The 26,724-nt window shown below is 40.0% G+C and overlaps 1 protein-coding gene across 4 annotated transcripts in view; it reads left to right on the forward strand.

Moving 5' to 3' along the window:
• The window catches only part of kiaa1549la (KIAA1549-like a), a 104,159-nt gene that overhangs the window by 18,598 nt on the left and 58,837 nt on the right, over nt 1-26,724 (forward strand). For all 4 annotated transcript variants that reach the window (XR_006404239.1, XR_006404238.1, XM_044357217.1 and 1 more), the window contains exons 2-4: nt 19,999-20,730; nt 23,633-24,445; nt 25,225-25,340. Coding sequence is in view for 2 of the 4 variants with exons in the window: in XM_044357217.1 (XP_044213152.1) it covers nt 19,999-20,730; nt 23,633-24,445; nt 25,225-25,340 (1,661 nt within the window). In the remaining 2 variants the exon portion in view is untranslated. The remainder of the gene's footprint in view (nt 1-19,998; nt 20,731-23,632; nt 24,446-25,224; nt 25,341-26,724) is intronic.

A 26,724-nucleotide genomic window follows, 5' to 3' on the forward strand; every position in this document is an offset into this window, starting at 1 on the left:
AAGTAACTAAACAGTAATATAAGCCATGTACTGAAGTACATTTTATTCTACAGCATGACGCCTACTTGTAGATTAAACTACACAACCATGTATAGTTAACATTTGGTCCGTCTCCACCAGCTACAACATTAAAATGGAGCTCACACAGTCATGCATCAGTTATATTCATCCAATAATATGACACTATAAAAGGGGTTATTGTGCTGCAGAGTGAGAACTTCTACATTTGGTAGTTAAAGCTGCACTACTCAATATTTTTTATTAACTAATTTGAAAGGGTTTTCTCGCACTGCCAGACTCACAGAGAATTATCACCTAACAGTACAGTTCCTCTCAGCGCTATGAAGTGTTTTGGCATCTTTAAGCTCATTGTTTTTGTTTTATGGCCTGTAACTTTACTGTTTTTTTTTTTTGTTTTTTTTTGTCTCACTGGCAGAGGCGACAAGCTGCTGTTGTTAAAAGGCTTTGATAAAACCACTGTACACCACCTCCTCAGCACCAAACAGCAGAAAAACAAAGTTAACAACTAGCTGGTGAACAGAGTGGAACGTTTAGCAACAAGCAAGAGCCAAATATTTCCCTCAGGTGTCTGTAGAGAACTAAAAGGAATGAATGAATGTTGGTCTTAAATTTGTCAGGTGCCCAGAAACACAACTCCAAATGAATGCTTGTATTGCTCTGTGTCTGCTGGATGTATAAATAGGCAACGGTTTCCTAACACACACAACCTCAGAACGTGATAATATGATATTGTTGTGTTTACAGCTTGTTGCGCTGCCCCCATGTGGCCAAAAAAATCAATTAATGCAAGTCTAACTACATTTTGCTGTTAATATTAGTCTGTACTAATTGAACATAAGTAAAAGTAAGTTCTCTCAATAACAGATGAACAGTGTCATCTGTTGACCTTTAAAATTCAGTTGTCTATTTACGCTACAGCTTTGCAAACACTTTCATAAAAATCTATGCATTTTCAATACATATCAAAATTGAGTGTCTGTTTGAAATCACCTTCATGTCAAGCAATAATCTATTTTACAGGCAAAACTATTTATGTAGCCCCAAGTCTCTGTTTGTATTTATTAGACAACATGAAAACAGCTTTCATTGGTGAGGTGAAACTGAGGTTCTCAAACTACTTTATTACCATGTGGCTTTGATATTGTTGTCCAGATACAATAAAAATGGATTGAATTTCCCCCCAGTGACAGATCTCTGTTCCAAAGACAGATACTACTTAATCTAACATCTGACCGTGGCTCTACATCATACCTTTACCAGAGTCCAAAATTGAAATCTAAAAATACAACAAACTGCAATGAGTGCTGTTAGATGGGTGCAGAGTACCACTAAAAGCCACTAAGAGGTATTTTGGGGTGTCCAATGACCCATGCGGGGTATTGGGAATCATCACTGTTTTCCTGGACTCTGTAACTTAAAACCGCCTGTTGCAGTTTGGAGATGTGCTGTTTGTGAATCAAGAATTTGACTTGAGAGCCTCCTTTGCAAACAGAATTGTTGGGTTCAAAGCTATGATCATTAACGTCGCACAATATTCACTTTGAGTGGAGTAACCTTGACAAACTTGAATACTCAGAAACGCTGTTGAGTGATCAGTTAGCAGCTTCCAATATATTCACGTCTTCCAACATAGCTGGTCTATGACGCTTTTTCCACATTTAAATAATAAGGAAATTACAATATACAGCCTTGATGTTTTTCTTAAAAACTGTATTTGCTTACTTCCTACAAGATATGAACAATTTATACCAAAGGGGGTATTGAAGGAGTCCAGTTTTCTCTGGATAGAGCACCTCTTCCTGCTGCTCAGGAGACAGATTGGACTTGTCACTTTGTGTGGGTGGAGAAGATTTCCCACCAGTGACCAAACCCAGCACCAGACTTTAATCTGGGCAAACAGGACAACACTGTGGGCTGTTAAATAAACAGGAATCATTCCCAACTTGGAAAATCTTTTCAGTGATAGCTTGTTAAACCTGCATTAACTGATGTTTTGGCCATATGGGGGCAGTGGCAACAAGCTGTAAACACAACACTGAGCTATAATCACCTTATAAATTTGATAAGCCGAATTTATTAACAAAAAAAGTGGTTCTGACGACCTGGTGAAGGTAATCTTATATTCACCTCCAATAGTCTACCAGCCTCTGAAGAAAATATGTGGATTCTCAGCTGCTGATTGTTCACCAGCTAGTCGGTAACCTTGTCCATCTGTTGTTTTGTGCTTAGCAGGTAGAGTACAGTGAGTTTTTAGAGCTTTTTCACTGAAAACAGTTGCTAATTGCATCCGCAAATGACGCTAATGAGAGCTGTGAGACTCAACCAAAATGTTAAAGATGCTGAAAGATGCTCTGTGGCGGGGAACCGCAGAGTTGAGCGGTAATTCTCTGTATGTTTGTCACTACAGTTGACCCCTTTCACATACACAGTCATTTGATCCATTATTAATATACAAATATAGATTATAGCAGCTTTAATGCCTTCAAACTTCCTGCAGAAGTGATACAACCCCTCAGAACTTCTGTTCAAATAGAAGACACTACAAAAATAAACTTAACATCAACAACTTTGATCCACATCCCTCAAAACTTCTTCTTTTCCTCAGGGAAGAAAAAAGTATGACAAATCTACAAAATCTTCTCCCCCCCTGAGATAACACTACATCAGCACCACATGCAAATGTGGAGCAGCAAACAATACTCAAAAATAAAGCCTGGATATATTCATAGCTTCACTCTCAGCTGGAGATGTTTCAGTTTTTGATTTTTGTGATCTACCAACTGACCAGAAGAGCAGAAAGGTCTTAGAAAAGTCACCGCTGTAACTTTCAGCATTCTGTCGTATTGTTTAAATTGAACTTTTTGGGGTTTTTTTGCATTTTTATGTTGTTGAAACATGAGTTATGAATCCCCCAAGGTTTACACAAACTTTGAAATACATCTCGCTTTTCCTCTGCTCCTCTCCCTCTTTTAAACCACGCACTTGTTCAGCTGGAACAGACCTACAGTCACACAGTAGGGCCTCAGGGATTGGGCCTGGTGCTGGAAAATACGGCTTTGGAATGATGCACAGAAGTGAGCAGCACTGACCCATGATGCACTGGGCTCCTGTTTCCTCCACAGTTAGTAGTACCAACTTCTCTATTCTGCTTCAAAAGCTGCTCCATTTTCTCCATTCTCTCCTCTTTTATGTCAAAACTGCTTTGCTGTTCTCATAGCCAGTTCATTAAGAATTTTCCCTCTGCTCTACAAGTGAAATTTATCAGCCTTTTTCACACAGCTCCTGCCTTGTGCTTTAAATATGCCCTCCTAACACTTTGGTTGTTCAGTTACATTTGCTTAAATTTATTTTTTATCAAGATCTTTTCCTGCTGGGGTTGTGATAAATCTTTGTCAGCGATGCCAGATTGCCTGACAGATTTATTGGTACACAGCACCAACGTGGCTCCACATAGTCCACAATTCTACCGCGGGATCGTTGGCTCGGTGTCTCATATCTTTCCTGGTATTTTTGCGGGCTTCCTGTTTGTTTTAAAATAGATTCATAAGTCCTGTACAGGCTGCAGGTTCATCAACACTCTAACACACGTCCCTCCTCTCTCTCTCACATCTATTCTGTCTTGATCTATTCTGCGCTCTATCATGTTGACTTGTGACGGTTGAGTCTCTTTGAAAACCTGAGAAACCTTCAGTGTTGTAGTGTTGTGATGGTGCTGAGACAAGGTTACGGATGGAAAGGACAAACTCTTTAAAGGCTTCAGTGAAAAAAAACAAAGAAAGGAGCATCCAGCCGTCCTCCGTATACCTGTCTCTCATGTACATACACACACACATTTACAAACATACATTCATATGAACACTTCCACAGCAATCAGTCATCATCTTTCATCATAGGGTTGCTGTCAAGCAAGCGAAGCCTCGGCAGCGGCAGGTTGGCTGTGGGAAATGAAGCGAGAGATGAGATCTGAGCTGGCATACAGTGTGTGTGTTTTTCTTAAATTTGGGTGTGTTTCATGTGTGACTTTTCTGCTGTAAGTCCGTCTGTGCTCCTGTTGGGACTGAGTGGTATTTTCCGTGTTTGTCCTCGACTGTGTGTGTCATTTTGTCTGTTGTCTGCTTGTTTGTGTGCATGCATGTCTGGGTTTCTGTGTGTGTGTGTGTGTGTGTGTGTGTTGTTGTCCTTGTCAGTGTATGTGTAGCTCTGTGTGTGTTTGTGTGTGTGTGTGTCTTTGTGTGTTTGTCCCAGAGTAAATGGATTTAGGCAGATGATGTAATAGTGTTCGTCCCCCTGTGTGTCGCTCTACATGAGCTAAAGGCTCCGGAGTTCAGTGTGTGACACACACACCAATGTACAGTGTGTGTGTGTGTGTGTGTGTGCACATACATTCACGTGTGTGTGTGGCAGGCAATTTCACTAAATGCATCTTGTTAAAAAAAGACTGGAAGGTACTCTCAGCTTAGCAGAACTATAATCCTTAATTGTTTAAAGTGCAGTATTAAAATGCAGACTTCCATTGTCGATGTGGAATGACGCTGCAGAGATTTGATTTGGTTTATTCTTAGAGAGAGTCTATGTGAACTCAGAGGGAAAGCTGAGTCTGGTTTTGAAGATGGATTGTATTGTGTTTAACATTTTTTCCAAGGCATTAACAGCCATTACAGCCAGTAAATAAAAGTTAATTTAGCATAATTGAGGCTGACATCATTAATTTCTTCGGAGAAAATAGGTGAAATTCAACCCTCATCAGACTTCTTAGTCACTTAAGCTTAGTCACTGAACTGCAGGACTAACAAAAAAAAAAGAAAAAATGTTGCTTTGTAGAAAAATAGGGTCAGATAAATTCTTATACCCTTTTAGCTTTCTGCTTCCTACATCAAACATATGACCCACAGTGCAGCGTTTCACAATGTTGTGCAGAGAGACGAGTTTAGGCAGCGGATTAGAACACATTAGATAAAAGAGAGAATCAATTGACCTTTGCCACTCCCATTTCCTACAGCAACATGAGTAACATTTTCATGACGAAGAAAGGACGATGCCACTGTACGGTATCGAGAATGACGAGGGCTTTTCAGCAGTGGTTTGAGAAAATGAAATTCAAAATGGATGTGCCTCGCATAATAAAATATAATGGAATAATAAAAGTGAAAGCTGTGACGGAGCAGAGCCAACCTCCTGCTCTTTATGGCTCTGTGAGTTTGTGCTGTTGTGGGTGAGGCAGCTGTGCCAGAACAGATGTGTCAGTAACTTGACACAAGCATGAGTTCATCTGCATGGAAAACAAGCAAAAGTGTTTCTCACCATTGGCGGATGACACATTTTTAAATCTAGTGGTTATATTTGAAATATTATGAACATGCAGTAAGTACGGCGGGCTTAATGCAACAATCAGATTATCTAAGTGTCACATACATATGATTTTAAACTTTCACCAATTTTCTTGTTCTCAGAATTTTCTCTGAGGTACAAACAGAATCCACGAGTCATTATGTACGTTTTTCTCTTCAAGGGGAAAACCACTTGTTTGAATTAACAATTATAATAATTTGAATGAATTTGGATTAAATGTAATACCTCAAATGAAAATAAATTACTAAAATAAACTTCATGCAAAATTAATATTTTGTTCACTATATTGCCCTAATCATGGTTTCCCAGTTAACTGCGGTTCATCAATGTTTTTTGGGGTTTTTTCTAGGTTTTATCCAGATATTTTGGCATGTTCACTTAGTAGTTATTTGGAAAATTCTCCCACTCCAACAGCTGCCTCAGGGTCTTTATGCATATCCTTTCATATCACCTCCCTTGATCATCTCTCATCTTAGTCATGGACTTTTGCAAGATGCATCCAAATCCATGTCAAACCTATTCTTTCTTTATTTCTGTTACAGTATGGCTTTGCTCTGATGACACTACATTGTCAGTGTATCTATATTTTTAAACTTTTTTGAGTTCCCTAATATGCATAACATTGCTACATTTTTTATGCTCTTGTGTGACGTTTATGTGAATGAAACCTTATATGGCAATTTGCTACCGTCATTTCAAGAACATGCACCTTTTCATGAACTGGTGGTATTCATCAAGTTGAACTAAATGATTTACCTCGTGGAAAAAGTAAGAGAGATTTACAATAAAGGTTCTTGAATGGAATGGAAAAACACAGACACAGTGCTTAGTCACCATGGACTGATGGTGGTAACATCACAAGCCACTAAGACTTTTGAAAAACTTGTCTTGGATGAATTTATACCTCTTATAAAAGACTCCTCGGACCTCCTGCAGTTTGCCTGCAGGCTCGAGTCCGAGATGACTCTGCTATAATCTCCCTGCTCCATGGGCCATACCACCATTTGAATAAGATGTGAGAATTGTTTTTGCTTCCACCAAATGCTTTCAACACCATCCAGCCTCTCCTGCTGGGGGAGTATGCTCAAGGCAGCGACTGGAAAGGCCCCCACGGTGTCCAGGATTACAGAGGAGCACACTGGTAGGCAGCGATTTGTCAGCCTCCACAGCTATGTGGTTGTGGCTGTGCGGATCTGCACGTCTCTAAAAACCAATGAATAAGAAAGAGGGAGGATGCTTGGATTATGGTTGTTTCTAGCTGTGTTGGTTGATATTTTGGTTTGTGGACCTTTTTCAAGTCTTAGGAGATATGAGGATGGAAAAATAATGAATATCAAAATATTAAACTAACAAAAACACTATTGCAAGTTCTATAAGAATTTGCTCAAATAAATCCAGAATTCCCTCAACCTTTTTATCTGAGTAGTCTCTCAGGATGGAGGCAGCTTTATGTTCCACGCCTGGGATAACACATTGATCTGCAGTATTTCAAAGGTTGAATTCTAGTAGTATATTTGATAGTGGAACTTGATTTGGCACTAATCTTACCTGTGCTTTAACCGTAGTTGCGCCCATCACAATCATGGAATAGTAACTTTAACACTGAATAGTGTGTTTCTGGTGATCATCAGATGATGCCTCCTACCACAGCAGCTACAACACTGGCCAGATGGGAGGTTGTTGAACACGGCAACAGCATTAGCTTCAGCCAGCTGGGAGGGTGTTGAGAACTGTTTAGGAATGTATGCAGAATCTGTCGCCTCTCTGCTTCACAGCCGCGGCAAAGTCTGAGTCTGTACACAGCTACAACAAATCTCCAACCCTGCTGGAGACTGAAGATGTTGCTATCAAATATCTTCTTCCTTTTAAAGGCATCTATCTAGTGATCTTGCCCTGCCCTCTATACATTTCATCTCTCCAGTCTCCTGAAGAGTATTAACATTTTCAAAACAGTTTTATGGGAAGTATTTCAGACATATCGGAACAAACTTTAAGCTTAAAGTCAGTGTTTGTTTTTTGTCTTTATGTCTGGCTCAGATACCAGGTGGTTAGCATTGTGGTGCTGCTGTGGCTGTGATGTCACTGTGGTGTATGTACAGTGCGTGTGTGACAGATGGATGGAAAGACAGAGGAATACGTGTTTTTTGTGACTGTTTATACGCACTTTATGTATAAAGACAGAAAGCAGAGATAGAGAGAGAGTGTGTGTGTGTGTGTGTGTGTCAGTGACGTCTTTTTGCCACTGAAAATGTGAGTGCGTTTCTTCTTCTGCCTCAGAATAAATATCTGCTGGCTTGTGTGTGTGTGTGTGTGTTGTGAGTGCACGTGTCAATTAAGGTTTGTGTGTGTGCACGTCACAGCAGCTCAGGATGTCTCCCCAGTTCTGTTTATGCTGCTAGACTGGCTGACCTACCGAGTGCCCCACAGCTAGTCACATGACTGTGTTAACCAGCCACACGGGACCCTGCGATAGAGCAGCACAGATGAGGCGCCATGCTGCCTTTGCCTGCCTGCCTGTGTGTGTGTGTGTGTGTGTGTGTGTGTGTGTGTGTGTGTGTGTGTGTTTGTCTTAATTATTGCATGACTGCATACTTATTGCCTTACTGATGCTTTTACCTTTTTGTGTGTGTGTCTTTGTTTTAATATGCCTTTTCCTGTTCCTGAACCTCTGTCAGACTCCCAAAGGTACACTGCTAGAAGACATTCAGGTTGTTCACTACCACTAATTTCATTTCTGTGTACTGGTGTGCATCGTTTCTCATTATCCAATGGTGTGTAAGCACAAGAAGTTTGATTAAAACTGCAAAAATTGAAGGGTACAACATATTGTCTCTTGACACTCACTCAGCTTTCTTGCACACTGATGCAATTATTATTATATATATATATTTTGTCATTGCAAAACACATAATGTGTCACTAGAAATAATGAATATATGGGTGCCTGCAGGTACATTTAGTGAAATATAAAATTCCAAAGCTAGCTAAAACATATGCTAACATTCTCACTGTGCCACCAAAGTAAGGAGGTGAAAGTGATGCCTAAAAGAACAGAGAAACAAAAAAAATGAATATAAAATGAAAAGGACAAGATACAGCAAGAGTAATAAATTATAAACCCTCCTGCATTTTTCCTCTTGTATATAAACACATGAACATGCATTTTGATGAGAATATCTTGATCTCTATTTTTTTCCCCACTGTGATCACAATTTGTACTGAGCAGGACATTTTACAGTTGAAAAATAAATGCTAGCACTCTGTGGTGGACAAACTATGCAATGGCGACACAGTTTGAACGTATCTTTGGCCTTACCGTACTGCAATTGTGTTTACTTAGTGGCAGACTGATACACCAACATCATTAATACAGTATCTGCAATAAGCTGATGTCAGCCAATATATCAACCCAAATGATTAACAGGTGTAGCTCTGCTGAGTGCATATACTGGCACACTATGTGCTGTATCTGGGTTACATAGTATTTGCACATGTAAAAATAATATCCCTGTTTCAGAAATGAATATACTATAGCATTTAAACACTTTCTTATTCAGATCACTGTGTACCATGTGTGCTGGTACATCTTGAACTCAAGTTACTCAAGTTAGTACTTAGTCAGTAAAACAAAAATATGATGATGAATGATGTAAAGATGAACTACATAGTGAAAGGGAAATGAAAGTCTGATGGAGTATGCAGGGGATAAATTTTACTGCCATCTTTCATTACTAGTGATCAAATCAAACACAGAACGAAACTCTAAACTGGAAAATGTGTCTGCATATAAATGTAGTCATTCTGTAGGGTGAACCACAGAATTAGATGTGACATCAGCTGTCTGAAATTTATTAACTTGTCTATGACTTCTGTCAGTCTTTAGTGTTAGCAGAAATAGTAACAAGTGATGGGCTGCTGTTCCCTCTTTGTTACCTGTCAGACTGCAGTCTCCTACACCACAGCTGATCACTGCCACGTCTCTCTCTGCAGTGAAACAACCACACAACGGTGTGCTCTTCATCACATGTTGGTCCCTTTAGGTGGCTAACTAACTAACTGAGTAACTACAGGGGGGTTTTCCATCAAGGCGGATAAAGGAAAAGCCTGGCTTATTGTGATAAGTCTTGCTATTTTAAGTGAGAGTTCCGTTCCTTACACACAACTTAATTTAGCTTCAGTTTAAGCTAGCTAACAGCTTCATGTTGGCATCAAGCTAGCTATGAAGCAAGAACAAAACCGTCAATTAGATTTTGTATTCAAAATAAACACAGTAATATATAAACAAAATACATATTCAAAACACAATTTAATGTCTATATATTGTTTTTTTTACTTGATTATATGGTATGTTTTTCTTATGTAACGTAATAAGTATGTATTTTGGCTTTGATTCATACATGTCTGTTGATGCCAAAGCTATTATTTTAACCGTTCGTAAGTGTATTTGACTCTGGTATTAATAAAAGTATCTAGAATGACTTTGATTAGCATTTTAGTGTTCAGAACAGAGCGTTATCTCACCTTGTTATATTTTATTTACAATTTGTCAAATGATATCAATCAGGTTTTGTAGTTTATGCACACACAAACGTGCACCCATGGCAGCCCTGAAACCACAGAGCCCCCCCACATACCAAATCCCAATTTAACCCCTGCTAATAAGCAATAGAAAGACACATCCCTCGAAGCCAAGCAAGGGTAGCTAGCAGACAGACTGCCAAAATATTGCCAGCCAATGCCAGATGTCTGATAAGAAGCAAAGCAGTACAGGGGCAGTCTGCCAGGCAGATGGAAACCAACTAAGCAATAAGAGATATCCCAACAGACTGCCCTGTATTATTTTGCTTCCTGTAAGGCACCTGGCAGTCTCAAGCAGCCTTCAAAGTGATATTATTATTACTTTGCTGCCAACTTTCCAACATTTCTAGAATACAGTGTAATAATAATCTACCATTAGCTATTTGACACCTATGTTTATGTTGACCATCAATAGTTCTGCTCTGCCTTAAATAGACCAAAATCACTGGAACTGCAGTTTGCATTTCGTCAAATGTCTCTTGAGGTTCATTTTGTGTTAATAACACATCAATTTTCCCCTTTCTTTCTGTTATCATAATATATCATCTTACTATCCTGATACTTACAGGTGTCTTTCTGCAGTTTAACACCCACAGCCTTGTTATACTTGCTCATCTGTTAGGATAGATTAACAAATAATTGAAATCTAACAGTGGTTAAATTTGAATATATTTTGGATAGTTTCTTGATATGTTGGAGCAGCAGTACATTGTGCCGTATGAGAGAAGATAGGGCCATGCAACAAAAGATCCTGAGCTTATGCATATATCACTTCGCACTTCGGTATACACCAGAAACTTTAGACAATTCAAAAGGTTTTCCTTTTTTTTGCTGTGTAACTTCTGGTTCGGTCAAGATAAATCAAGCGTCCTTGAGTAATTGTTTTAATAGTTTGCCAAATTCATTGTGTGACCCTGCAGTCTAGATCCAGGTAGTTACCACTGCAGTGTACACTTTAGATGTTTGTCAAGAGACTTTATAGAACCAAACAAACACATTCACTGCCATTAGATGCTTTGCAGTTTTTTGGTGTGTATGATGTGTTCATGTTAAGCCCTTTTTGACCTTTGGGGTTTGTCACAGCATGCACAGGGTCAAATGGATTTTCCAGAGTCAGCACTACATCAAAACATGTGCTAACACGTGATGTTATAAACAGAGTCGATATATGGCATATTTTTGATGTACTGAATTAAAATTTGAATCTCTATAGTAGTTTGATCTTTGAGCCCACATATCCACTAGGTCTTGAATTGAAGTGATTTAGTGCATTGTGATATGTTTTATTACATTGTTAATCTCCCTCTCTGCAGCAGTGCAACTCATCCAATCAAGGATCTGCGTTAAGTCAACATCTCAGGGCAGAAAAATTGTGAAATCTTACTATTAAAGCTAATGCATTTTAATACATACATTTTCAATCAGTATGCCGGATCTCAGGGGCAATAAAAAAAATTCATGCAGGGAGAAGTGTAATTTCATACAGTATGCATTGTGTAATGATGGCTTGCTGTACTGTACAACTCATGGAGGGTTGAGTATTTTGATGTAGGTTGCTCAGTAGGTGGGCAAACCTACTGAGCCAACTGGCCTCTCACATCAGACAGAAGGCCATACTGGCTGAGGTCTAAATAGGATCTACAGCTGACAATAACTCTTATTAGTTTTATTTTCAAATCCCCACTCAGTCATCTGCTGACCCTTGCTGATAAAATCTGTCCTCCATAGCTCCAGTGTAGCATTTACAACTGTATTCTTGACAGACTGGAGAAATAATTTTAAATGAAAACAGACATTTCTGTTTTTTTGTGTGTTTGCTCCATCTCTGTTGTGTGCCTTGTTCATAGAGTCGACTAATCTTCATAATTCCCCACTGATCATAATTGTATTATCATAGATTAATAAACAATTTATGGGTCCATTTATCATTTATCTTTGAACTGCTGCCACAGTGTGTTAAGCCCTCATATGCGTTTTCATCCTGCCATTAAAAACACTGTGTAATGCTGCTTCTTATCATAAGCTGTGTAAATGCAGGGCACTGATGTGACTATAGGTTGGACTTTATCAGATTTCTGTGGAGCGGTTGCTGTGGAGACCCAGCAGCAGAAGCAGCCCTGTTGTCAAGCTGAATGGGGCTGTTGGATTTACTGTTACCTCAAATAGATTCAGTCTGCTTCTCTGCATTGTTTCCTTTATTCTACTGATTGGCCTGGAATTTGGATGTCATAGTTTGTTGCTCTATGTTTTGAAGTATTAGGTTGATGTCTTGACAGTATAAGCCGAGATCTCTGAGGATTAGCATAATACAACTCTTCTCTTCTCTTCTCTTCTCTTCTCTTCTCTTCTCTTCTCTTCTCTTCTCTTCTCTTCTCTTCTCTTCTCTTCTCTTCTCTTCTCTTCTCTTCTCTTCTCTGCTCTTCTCCATCTCTTTGATTTGAAGGATATCAAGCTATCAAAGTCCCGTTACAATGAGTGTGAAAAAGACTCTAAAGACAGATGGTTCAAAAAGCTCTCAGGTTCTTAAATTGTTACAATAACTGAAACTACAGAGGCAAACAAATGGGGCAATTCTGCCTTACTTTTTCTGTCATTCTAACAATTTTCAGGATGGTACAGTCTGCATAGAGAAAAACCTCGGCTTGACACAGCAATCCATCCATGTTTGGGTCTGAATTGATCCAAAACACCCAGAATAAAAAACTTAAACAGCTGTGAAAAATGGCATTTCAGCATTGACATTTTATTACTTTGTGCTGCCCCACTCCCACACACACACACACACACAAAGCAGAGAACCAAAAATATAATAAATCTCAGATACGGTATGCTGATGGCCTGCTAAGAGGGGTGAAATATTCATTATGGCTGCAGAACTGCTGGATTAAATGACTCTGTAACTTTTAAACTGGATCCTTTTTAAAAACACCATTTTCTCCTTTACAGTATTAAGTAGAAAAATGTATGCACGTGAACTAATACTTGAATAGGATATTTCAACGATCATTCCTGGCGGTCTTGCATTTTTCATATTTCAAGTCAAATCCCAAGTTCCTCTGCAACACTAGATTACCTCCATGTCAGGTTCATAGCAGCTCCTGTATGCCATCATATGAGAAATCTTGTCAAGTCACAAGTAGAAGATGATGAGTGATGAGTTGAAGTCGGATACTAAGTAGTGTCTTCAGTTAAGGTCATGAACAAGAAGAATGTGAGTGTTTCATCACCTGTGGCTCTTCAACTCCTTGTAACATTTTAATGTAGGAATATTAATGTTCTGCACTATATTATGTATTAAACCCAAATTGATTCCCAGAATGAGTGATGCAGCACCCCGGGGTGCCTTGAGGAAGGGCAAAAGGCGAGATGTTAATTTCCATCTTTTACTGTAATGTCAATTTTTAATGTTTCACCACCTAAAAAACAAAGCTCATTTACATGAACTACATTTTTTATATAACATATCAAAACAGATGAAATTAGCAAATTTCTGTATTAAAGTAAAAACCCTTTGTTGTATATAAGGCTGCAATGTCGCAACTAAGATTAGCACACTTACTTTTTGTTCATTGTTAATACTAATTCATATTACTAATTACTAACTAACTAATACTGATGTTAGTTCATATATGTCTCATATTTTACATCAGTATTACTTGTTTTGTTAGCTTGTTAATTTTTTTCCATTTAGCTGAAAAGCTTGTTGTGCAGGTGGGCAATCACTATGAGGGGGTGTCATGGTTACAGAAATGTTTGGGAACCAAAGAAGACTGCACAAAGAACTTTCTCCCATGAAATATGATACTACAGAAAATCCCTTTTTAAAATTCTAAATCAAAAACAAATTTCCAACACTTTTATTTGGATGGACCTGATTCACCCGTTCAATACCAGCTGAAAGACAAAGTGGTTGTTTCTGCTTGAACATGTCTGTTGTCAGTATATCTACTGTGTGTGTGTGTGTGTGTGTGTGTGTGTCTTTCAGATGAGTTGATGATGCAACGTTTGAAAACCAAGGTGCTTCACCATTAGTTATTAGCCATCCATCCACTATGTGTGTAAATTGAGTCAATTGGCTGTGATGAGGAATGGTAGTTCCCACGCTTTGGCTTATTGGCTTTGAAGACTAATAAGTGAGAAAAAAAGTTCTGGAAAAAAAAGTCTCATCTTGAAAAAATATATTTTACAAATTAAACGTGAAAAATGCACTTCTTCTTTACATTCACAGTTCATTTGATTTGATAATTGGTTACAATCAGTTGTGTCGTTTTTCTCGCACTTTGGCAGCTCTTCTGAGTATGACTGAGAAAAAAATGGCACACTTTCCCAAACTCTACTCAATATTAGCGTTCCCAGAGAATAACAAACATTTCTGGATTGCTGCTACACTACCTAGTTTTGGTTTCTGACTGATATTTTGTGATCCTGTCAAAGCAACAGCCCTGGTTATACTAATCTGTTGGCAAACATGTCAACTCACAGGTGTCTGAATAAAGACTGAATCATGGACAATTAAGATAAAAAATTTCACTATGTATTTTTGTTGTCAGTGTAGACATGACGTTGGTTTATGTCCTTCCATTATCATCCATCTATATTTCTACCTGACCATCCATCCATTGGACAATCCATCCAAATAGTCTCCTGTTTTCGCCTCCACACAGACAGATGGGTGCCCTGAATAGTTCCAGGAAATGGTAACATGTCCATCCTGTTGGACGGCCTCAGTCTGTTGGATAAAATCTACTGGCTTGAGACCATCCTTACTCCCACTGAGTCTCATGCCACATCGAGTATATCAATGCTTTGACTTGCTACCAGCACTCCCACTCTAACCACAAAGGCTTCATTTAAAGCAAATCTCTCATTTAAACAATAAGAATTGTATTTCCTCATCCTCAAACGACTCACTCTCCTCCTCGCTGAACATGAACACATGGTTTGATTGTATGGCATTTACTTTCTGCTCAAAATATAGAACTTGACTCAGTATAAATAACCTCTCAGGAATTACCTTACCTCTAAGCTTGCGCCAACAAAAGAACTTGAACACATGAAATTTGTATAAAAATATACCTGTTTATCAGCTTATAATACCTGTTTTCTAAAATAATTTATATTGCCAATAAGTCGAAGTTTAAAGGTTTCTTGTGGTGGTGGCCTAACTCAGCAATAACACCCAACTATGCAGTTCTATTCAGCTTTTAGTCCCCTTTTTACTCTTTTAGCAGATTTTGGGTATTACATATTTACTGTATTTTTCAGTCTGAGTCGCTCTCATAAGCCTTCTACATTAAACCATATAGGCAGCAGTGTCAAGCAAACAAGCTAAGACAAGTGTATCCTGAGTGCCCAGTTTAAAATGTAAATGTAAACGTGTCTGGTGAAGAATGTCAGTAACTAAACGCCCATATATTTTTCCTGAGGAGCCGGTGCACCAAACCAGAGCTAGAAAAAAAGAGTGAATATCAGACTCAAACCATGACATGTGGTTGTGCAACAATAGCACCTCAATAAGCTGATGGTATGTCAAATGAAATGTCAAGAGACCTCCAACATCATTAGGATTCATCCTCTGGGGACTTTGAATACATGTACACATGTACATGTTTTATGGCAATCCATCCAATATTTATCAAAATATTTTAGTCTGGACCAACTAACCAACACTGCCATTCCTAGATCCTAGATTAATTCTAAAATCACTTGCAAATTAAATTTTGGAGGTATCAAAGTCAACTGTGAGAGAGACATGTGAAACTGTAATCTACAAAGCAGCATTCACTATTGTACAGATTAGTAAACAGGAGTGTGCCGTGTGCACATAACTGCTGTTACTCACATTAAAATTTGATACTGAAGTTGTAATTTCATATCAATCAGTTTCTCCCTGCTGCCATTTGCAGCTGCCAGTGTACAAAGGTGTGTAGCTCTGGTGATGAGAGCTACCTGAATTTAAGAAACTTTGATGCATTCATTACTGCTGAATCTGGTCATATGATGCCACCATCCTGTACATAGCCTACATTTGGTGAAAAAATGTTTTGCAGAAGGTTCAGTTATTGTTAGCGAGCCCAGCTTTCAGTGCATTGTGCTAATTTGTTTAATCGCTTTCTGTACTTTGTGTGAGAATTTCTGCCGGTGACAACAACTAACACCACTGTTTTGCTCAGACTAATGAGGTAAAGCTACAATGTCTTCATTACTGTGGATCATGTGGCAGCCTGTACTGCAGCCCAATTCTGTAAATTAGCCCAGTGAGTCTGGCTTATAGAAAAATCTTGCCAAGTGCAACTCTTAGATGGAGATTAAGACATGTATTATTTTTTATCTGGCTTTAATCATTACATTAATTAAAACCTGCCACCAGTTGGCTAGTTGTCATATTCAGCTAACTAGACTCCCCCTCCTCACTTTTCTCTCTGAGCTTCACTGAGCTGAGGACCAGTTGGCTGAGTACCACTCTCACACTTCCTAACCACCTGTCCTGCTCACAGTCAGGGGGGCAGAATGGATCATCTCTGCTTGGCCCAAAGCCCCAAGTACACAACTCAGCACTAAGGAGGGCAAAGCCATGGCCATAGACCATAGACATTTACCATTATACTATCACACGCACCTGGGAACAGCTAATCTGAATGGTCAGAAAGCTTGTAGTGACCTGGCAAAGCTTTACAGGGTTGTGTTGGCATCTACAGAGATTCAGCAGGGCATCAGTGGACACGGTGCCAGCTGGCAAGGCTCTATGGTCAATACATAACATGACACTAGTCTAAAGCCTTCTAAATGGCCAGTAGCGCTTTGTGCACCATTTCCATGTGATGATTCTCATAATCTGCCATAAGCTGAATGTTCTCACATGGAAATAGGCAAAAAATGTCCTGTGTGTTTTGTCCAAATAGATAAAGCAGGTCAGGTCTGCTCTGATCCACATTTATCCATCTTTAATCCACACTTTCTGTTCTACCATCCATCCATCCATCCATCCATCCATCCATCCATCCATCCATCCTGTCCATATTTGTTCTCAGTGGAGGTTCTTCACTCCAAGTGTTTTGTCAGAGGTCTGATGGTAGAGTCACATATGTTCTCAGTCAGAGCAGGTGGCTAACTGTTGGAAGAGAAAACACTCAAAACACCACTAACAGTCATGCATATGGTACTGTCCTGTCATCCATCCCACCATCCATTGATCCCTTCATTCATCCCTCCACCCATCCATTCATCCATCCATTTGTTCATTCAAACAAACACATTTCTGGTAGCCATCCACAGACGTGCTGCTTTAAAAAAAACAAAAAACAAATTCCCATGATGAAGCCAGATATATTTTTCCTACTAGCAAATATTGATTGTTATTAGGGTATGGATTAGAAAAGTAATGGAGGCAGATAAGAAAAGGATGGTCAAAATCTCAAACATTATATGCATGCAAATGATTTAGCGATCTGTCAATCAAATGCATTATAAAGCACAACACAATATTTTAGGCTCTCAACATGATACCATTTTCCTTCCAAGTGAATGGCAATAAGGAGCAGGTACCACACACAAACACTCTAATAACACATGTTTAGGACAAGCAACTGTTACTAAGTTTCTGTAGCTGACACATAACAGTCACTAAGTAATCAATTGAAAGAAATGTGTTCTTTGATGTGTGTCTGTTTTGTGATTAACTGAAAATTGGTCTGTCACAGTCTCAATGTCCAGTCCTTCAGTTCTGTCACTGTTCATTGTAATAGAACAGCAAACTCATTCATTTGGCCATACCTCTGATTGAGAGCTAAAGTGTGTTTCTTAAACCTAACCTAACCTAGTGCTAGATTCTAGCACTTTGAAACCACTTTTAGAGTCACTATAGCAGCTCAACTTAAAACTTTGTTAACATATGTTTGCTTCAATTTGCAAGCTCTGCTGCACATTAGTCTTTTTTGATACCACCACTCACCCAGTTGTGGTGTCAATTGGAAATACTCAAACTCTACACATAGTAACCATACTAATGTGAAACCAAATAGCAGTGTTGAGTGTTGGTAGGTGATTGCTTTGCAACAGTTCTTTCATTGAAGGGCTTTTGAAGTTGGTATGTGCTGTTGGCTGTGTAAGCAGGTGTCTTTTTCTGTGGGTGAGAGGTCCACAGTGTCTACAGTTTTAGGAAGTACTTCAGCATTCCACTGTAGCACACCAAACAGTCCTTTAAAAATACTGTATATATTTTTCGAAAATTATTTCAATTCACGTCAACAGGAATCTTTGCCTTCAGGCGGAGCTTGCTATCAGCATTTATCCCCTTTCACATCACATCAAAGCAAAGAGACTACATGCTGAAGAACTGTAGTGCTTCAGTTGGGATATGAACTGCAGCAAAAAGAAAGATGAATTCTCAGTTAAGCTTAACGAGCATGTTACTCTCCTTGTGGTGCCCAAGTTAATCACCCCTGCCATTTCTAGCTTTGTGGTTTTCTGCTCTCTCAAAATGACTAATGAAGCTCTTGAGGCAGGCACTAACACACAACACAGACTGTGAAAAGGCTGAAATGTAAATTGTCAATGGATTAATTTCCTCTTTTAATGACATTTATGATATGACATCCTATAATAAGGAACAGATTGCTCAGTGGTGGTAGTTAATAGTGGGGTGGTTGAAATGCTTTATAGCAGGTGTCCGGAGGATATACAGCAGCTAAGCCCAGAGCTGCTTCTGTAAAGCCTCTCTTGCTCGGAATCACTGTCTTTTAATTAACCAACCCTCCTCAGAGACATGGGGAGCGTGGGAAGTGTGCGACACACATGCACACTCAATGCATTTGCAGGCTGAAATGAGTGCTTCAGTGTGTGTGCTTAAATAACAACAAGCCACTCTGTCCAACATTTGCTTCCCTCTTACATGGAGAACAGAAGAACTTCAACATCCGCCTGCTGGAGTGATGCCAAAACCAAACCTTTCTACTTTACTGTCACCCAGCAAGGCGGCCAGTGAGCCAGTCGGCCCTGTTTTTTTCCTCATCTTACAAATTCCACTACGGCAAGGTGCCTTTGAGACTGAATGTATTAGGCAGGATAATCGCCTCAGTCTGCCAAACCTTCAGGCTTTGTTGAGGCTACGGAGGAGATGAAGACAGTTCACAGAATGGAGATAAACGCTGATGCTAAATGCTTTGACTGGATGCTTTCTTTGCTCTTCCATTTCCATGTATCTGAATCATTTAGTGTCAAATTTTGAAAAATGACAAATGACTCTACAAAACAGTCATTACTTACAAATACTGTAACTCACACTAAACTTTGCTCAGGAAATATATTTCAGTCTCATTAGTGCTGGTCTAAGCCATGAGCCGTATTTGATGCATTTCCACAGCCTGAGTGGTTGTGTATGTTCTAGGAATAATAAATCCATGGGCTAGCATGGCTAACCTAACAGATCAGATTAGTATCTGTGAAATCACAGCTGATTAGGGTGTGTGTGTATGTGTGTGTGTCCTAATTTATGCACTCTGGAACATCTAAATTAATTCCCTATGCTTTATCCTCTAAAAACATAAGTGACCTACTTTAGACATTATTACTATTTTTCCACAGTCGCAGTTTTAGAGGGTTTTTTTCTATTTTAATCCCTTTGGATAAATGTGTGTGAGACAGAGGAGAGAAAGAGAAAGAATATGCATGTGTGTATTTGCCAGAGAGCAATAGAGAAGTGTGTATCCTCTCATGATGAGTGTGTGTGTGTTTGCGTGTGTGTGTGTGAGTGTGAGTAGAGCAGTTTTAAATCTCCTGGGAGTTGGACAGTTGCAGTGGCATTATGAGGACTAATGATTTGAGGACTCCAGCTGTGTGTGTGCATGTGTGTGTGTGTTTGAGGGTATGGAAGGGCAGATGATATACGAGTTACTAAAGAACTGAAACAGAAGTCATTGTCAGGCCAGTGGGAGTCAGACAGCTCACCATCCTGCTGCTACCCAGACCTCCTAATTAAACACTATTTATGCTTTTTCTCCATCTCCCTCTCCCTCATGCCTCCTTTGTCCTTCTGTCTCTCTGTTTCCTACAGCTGAGGGAGGTCATCATGAGTCACTCAGGCAGGCTGTCTTGCCTCTGGACCCCACAGTGCCCTCCAACCTTTCAGCCACCCCAGGGACTGGAGACAGAACTGGGGCTAAAGACAAAGATGCGATGGATGGGACTGACGCCAGTCCTGGAGCTGGACCCCGAGCTTGGCCTGAGGGCAAAGTGTTTGCTGAGGCCAGAACAGCAGTTTGGACTGAAACAGAAGCAGGAGTGCGTGCCGGAGCAGGTGGCAAAGTCTTTGCCGAGACAGGGATTATGACTGGAACCGGCGCCTGGGCTGGAGTCGGGGCTGAATGGAGGCCGGTGGACGCAGAAGGAGAAGACCAGCCAAGCATGCCCAGGGACTCAGCTGCCTGGCTGGGGCGGCAGAGGCTGCAGACGCGTGGAGAGGGCCAGAGAGAGCAGGCAGCCTTCTCATCAGTCCTCACCATGCTGGCAGAGACCACTGAACTGCAGGCACCAGCAGTGGGAAAACCTTTAGGACTGCTGTCTAAAGCTGCTTGGACCAAAATCTCCTCATCGTCATCCAAGGCCTCCTCCTCTTCGTCCTCTTCCTCTACGATAAAAGCATCCTCTTTGCCCTCCTCCTCCTCTTCCTCCTCTTCCCCCTCTTCCCCAGCAACTAACAGAGACAGTAAGGCAGCAAGTTCAGACACCATCTCTATGGTTGATGGTAGCAGCAACTCGTCCAACAGCAGCAGCAACTCCAGTTTGGGTACGGTACAGGGTTGTAAGAGTTCTATCATGTAAATATATTCCAACTTTTTACAGTGGAATTGGCTTGTTTTGTTTTTATTTTATTTGGAATTTTTGTTTATGTGGTCAAATTTCAATTTCTTTTACACAGCTTTGTCAATTATAGATTCTAAAATGAGAACATGGACAACTAGAACCTCCTGTGCACCTACACTCAGTGGGATCTGATATCATATTTTTTTTCCGTCACCATTATTAAGTTGTTACTGTATAATTTTCAGCATTGATATCATCATGGCCAGCTATTTAGCCAGCATCTTCATCATCCCCATCACCATTATAATCATTTTGTAATCACCTTTAACATATTGCCATCCTCATCATCATCCTCATCTTTCCCTCCCTCATCATCTTCACCATCATGTCGTGTCTCCTCCTACTGCCTAGAAGACTCTCAAGGGACTGCTCTGACCTGCAAGGCAAAGGTCACATGACAGAGACTGTCTGAGCAGTAGCCTCACTAGCATGTTAACTTATCTTGTAAGAAATTAGTGGAGAAGCACATAACACAACTGTTGTCTTTTATGGAAAAATGCAGTTAATCAACAATCATTTTCTTTTACTGCTTATCCTCTAGAGGGTCGTGGGGGAGCTGGAGCCAATCTCAGCTGACATTGGGCAAGAAGCGGGGTAGTCACACAGGGCTAACATATAGTATAGAGACAGACAGCCATTCACACCTACAGGCACTTTAGAGTCACCAATTAACATAAACTGCATGTTTTTGGTCTGTGGGAGGAACTGGAGTACCTGGAGAACCCACGCAGGCACAGAGAGAACATGCAAACCGGCCGGTGGGTTTGAACTCAGAACCCTCTTGCTGTGACGTGACAGTGCTAACCACTGCACCACTGTGCCACCTATTAAACAAAAGTAAATAGTTAATCAACATGCTGCGTCACTTTATTCTTTCACCTCTGTTCAGTTTTAACTAAGCAGAACCTTCACTGTGATTCCAATGTAATTACTGCAAAAAAAAAGTAGAAATATTGATTATGAGAGAAAAAAACGTAGTATTTATTACTTAATAGTTATTAACATAACTTTAATAAGGATCCCTTCAATAGAAAGTATTTTCGATATCTGCATTACGGTTCTGTTAGCATGATTTTCTTAAATGTGCGGGTCAGTTACTTAGTGAGACTTCCATCAGCTCTGCAGAATATCTGAGAGATCACAATGACGTTCACTGCTATTGTAGTAACAAGACAACAAACACCACTTTCAATAATCGTTTCCTACTAAAGTCAGAATAAAAGTGTAGTATAAGATAACGTTGTATTAGCTGGTAGTAAACAAGCTAGCAAAGTAGCTAGCTAGCAATAGTGCTAGCTCTGCTAACCCTCACCTTGCGGATCTAACTGGTCTCACAAGAGTCTCCCTCTACCGCCTCCTTGCCTTCCCACTTTTTGTTACATCATCACCATCATCATGATAACAATGACATCAATAACAAGGTATTTCCTCCACGTTCTTGTTGCTTCCTACACAAGAATGAACAAAAGCTAATATCCATTGCACAATATCCTCTATCACACTGAATCACAGTCACAATAGAACATGTCCTTATTGGCTGATGTGAAGAACAGACAAAAAAAAGAATCTGGATCCTTCTCAGTCTGAAAGGATTGATTGCATCCCTCTTATTCATTCCAGCCTCCTCTACACCTCTCATCGTCAGCATTTTGTCTAGAGATAATGTAGATGGATTAAATGTACCTCTGACATTAAAATCCCTCCCTGGTGTACACAGTGAAATTGGATTTGAATTTCCTATGCAAAATTGAAACCGCTGCACACTTCATCCCTTTCAGTAACCTCCTCATCTTTTTGTTCCTCAACCGTGAGAAACCAGACAATTCAGTCTTGACAAGTTCGTTATTATCCTGCTTCCTTGTCTGCCAAATGCGTCATTTATATGTTTGTCTTCATGCTCTGATCCCTTTGAGTTGTTGCTGTAAGTGGGTTTAAGATGCATTGCTTCACACGTTTTTGTTAAGTGTCCAAATGCATCGATGTCCAGGTGGAGATTAAATGGGTGAATGGATTTTCAAGGCATTTTGGGTGTATTGCAATTGAATGTCTTAGATCCACATCAAAGCCAGTAGTAGATGGTAACAGGGTGAAGAGGTTCATTGGTTTCAGGAAATGCAACTTATTGCCATTTTACAATCCTCATTGTTGGATCCCTCTCTGAGCATATGACCCTATCATATAATCTCATGTTATATACTGTATGTTAACGGATGCTGGCTATATTTTTCCCAACAAATCACATAAAAACAACAAAACCAACAATGTATGAAACCGTCTTTTAAAACATTTCTGACTTCCCCAGCCTGACTGTGACTCTAAACCCCAAGCCCATTCTTTCCTTCTGAATACCTTAGTCTTGAAAACAGGTTGCAAGTATGTAATTTCATTTTATAAAAGCGGTAAATAATTTCCTAAAACAACTGGGCACTGTAGTTTTATGCATTCATTACTCAAACAGGAGTAGTGCATTTGTGGGGACTATTTTCCGGAACATATCAATACAGTTTGGTGCTCTAGTAAGTATTTATGGCAGCAGGATGCTGTATGTGTGATTGACTCAAAATAAACTACAGTGCCTGTGTTCATTGTAATGAAGAAACATGCCACCCAGTGCAACAGTGTGGCTTTTTGATGTATTTTTAGTAGTTTTTGGACAACAGTGGAGCTCTATGGCACAGAGGAATAGGATATCAGTCTTTGGAGTATCATCAGATTGTTGGTTTTAGTCTTTTTATGAGATTTGTTGACTATAAGATATAAAATATGAAATATAACTAGACTTATTCTTCAATATTTTTGATTTCCAAATGTTTTCTTATCTACAGAGGACTCTGTGAGCAGCCTGCCAGCCTGGGATCTTCCTACTGTCCCTGAGTCACTCCTATCCACAGTGGGCGACCATGACGTCACACTTCCTGCCAACGTCACCAGCCCTTTCTCCACCCACCAATGGAACACCACTGTGCCCGTGCGCACCAGAAACATCTCACGGCACACGACCACTTCAGCAACCACCATAAACACATCTCTGTCACCCACCACCACCTCAATGCACACTTTGCCGTTATCCACCACGGTAAGTTCACCTACACCACTGGGATCCACCATGGCTTCACGAACCACAAGCCAGGACACTGTGACCAACAACAGCCTTCAGCTGACGACAGTAACAACGACGAAGCCCTCAACGACCAATCTTACTGTGACCACCTCTGAGATGACGACGCAGGTGATGACCTCTGGGAGTTCTGTGACAGTTCCACCAAATACCACCACTTCTACAACCCTGCAGCAAATGACAAGCCTTGGACTGACCACAGCAGCTACAACTCAGCCTACATCCACCACTACTACAACACCTACCACGACCACCACTACCACTACCACTGTCCCATCAACTACAACTACTACTACCCCTCTAACCACTACTATCACTACTACACCTGCAACTACTACTGCTGCCACTACTACTACCACTACTACCACAACAACAACAACCAAGGTACCTGCCACTACTCTGTTTGTTCTGGTCCAAACCACGCCTCCTCCTACTACAACCACAGAACCTCCAACCAGCACCAGCACAGAGGAGGGTCCTCTACCATGCAATGTCACCAAGAAGTACTGGGTCAGAACAGGTAAAAAGCCCATCTTTTGGATTAATTTAAGTAATTAAATTACTTGTGTGAAGTTAAACATATTCACAGTCACGCTAATGATAATGCATTGCTCACAATTAATCACATTGCAATCATTATAGATATGAATTGCACATAAACTATCAAAGTGGGAAAAGCAGAGTGATGAATAGTTAAATCATTAGGGAATTCTCCAAAAAGACACTTTACTGTTACTTCAGTCCCTTATCAAATTACCCAAAACATACTCGACATTATGTACAGCCTGGTTTTAGCCATTCTCCTGGAAAAATGATATTATTATATCATAATGAATACATGCTCAGTGCCATTTCAGAAGTTTGGACACAATGTACCTATTATGCTACAAGATGTAATTACATGCACACAAATTAATTAAAACAGCTTTTCCTGGAGCATAAGCATTTAGATTAATAAGAAACTGGAGACCGTAGCCCTTCATTCCATCTTTCCTGGGGTTGGCAGCAGGTTTTCATGCTAGCCAAGACATTAAACAGAGGCCAAGTTTTTGTGACCACATGTGCACCCTGTTGAAATAAATGTCCGTGAGCAAGATGTTAAATCCTTTCCAGCTCCATGGTGCTCGAGGGGATCTATAAAATGTGGTATTATTTTTTATTTATTTAGGCTAAAGGTGTGGTTAAATTGAGTTTAAATCCATGGTACAAGCAAGGATACAGAGTCTTGTTGCAGATTGCATGAACACACACTTGTGCACAATTACTGAGCTCTGATTTTTAACATTTCTTTCTTCTTAGTTTTGTCCATTGAGCTGCGCAGGAACCGTTTGGACTTAATCCTGAAACAGAATCTCTCCAAAGGACTGAGCCACGCTCTGCAGAGAGCCCTGAATGACTCCACTGCCTATGCACAGGTCAGTCTGTCTTACAGGTTCAGTTACAAGTCAGCACCCAGTATACACACCTCCATGATCAGTAAATGCAGATCAGTGGCTACTAAACATGAATCAGTGGCAAGTAAACACAGATCAGTGGCTTGTAGTCCCAGGTCAGGAGCTAGTAAACAAAGGCTAGTAAAATAGGTCAGTGGCTAATAAGCATTGGTTAAAGGCTAGTACACATAAGCTAGTGGCTAGTAAACACAGGTAAGTGGCTGCTAAATTTATATGAGCAGCTAGTAAGCACAAGCCAGTTAGTGAACACAGTTAGCTAATAAACACAGCTCAGTGGCCAATAAATGCAAGTCAGTGGTTGGTAAACACATATCAGTGGCTAGTAAACACAGGTCACTGGCTAGTAAATAAAGGACATAGGTCAGTAAACACAGCAAGTAAACGCAGCTCAGTAGGTAGTAAATGCAGGTCATTGGCGAATGAATGTGAACACAGGTCAGGGGCTCATAAAAAGTTAATTGAATTTTGTATGTAAGTACAAAGTTGTCTCATTATAAATAAAACAGTGTATCACAGAATATTTACAGTGTTAAATGGTTTTCAGAGCATTCGTTTGCTTTGCTTATGATATACCCATTTCACATTTGCATTCAGTATACTCAGCACCAACTCCAACAGGTCTATTATGCTCTTGATGTAAATTAGATGACCACAAGTGTGCACCTGCTTCATTACACCGGGTAAAAGTTATTTTCTTTCCAATGCTAATGTGATAAAAATCTAATCTTTACATTGCAATTTTGCCACAGTGCCGGCTCTTTGCGTCTGCTGAGATATCCTATTTTTTTTGAGTGTGTCATCATTTTACAATAATCTACAGTATTCATCATCTTCTCCTCCTGCTCATTCACCTCACAAGGACTCATCTGAATGGTGCTAGAGACAGAGAGGTGACTAATGCAGAACAGCGTTAGAGTCTGAATAGAAATGACCTGTTGAATAGTTAGTGTTTGCTTGGAGAGGTTATTACACACACACACATACTCTCTCTCTCTCTCTCTCTCTCTCTCTCACAAACACACACACACACTCACTCAAGGTAATGGCAAATAAATTCAGAATAAATTATTTCTATTTCTGTTATTTTTTCCACCATCATAGCAGTGCAGTCAGGTGATCTTTCTATTCTGCTGCTCTTTGTGTGTTGCCTTTGTTTTGATTTGTCCAACCTCTTACAGTATGTTCCTTTCCAACCGCTGTGTCTATTTCTATTTCCTCTTCATCTTCTCTGTCTGTCCTCTCTATCTCGAATGATCTCTCTCTCCCTCTTCCTCTGTGTTTATCAATATTTACTTTTTTAGTATTGCCCCCTCTCTCCATCTCCCCTATCTGATCGCTGCCTCGT

Source organism: Thunnus albacares, chromosome 7 (genome assembly GCF_914725855.1).
Source record: "Thunnus albacares chromosome 7, fThuAlb1.1, whole genome shotgun sequence".
Classification (NCBI taxonomy): Eukaryota; Metazoa; Chordata; class Actinopteri; order Scombriformes; family Scombridae; genus Thunnus; species Thunnus albacares.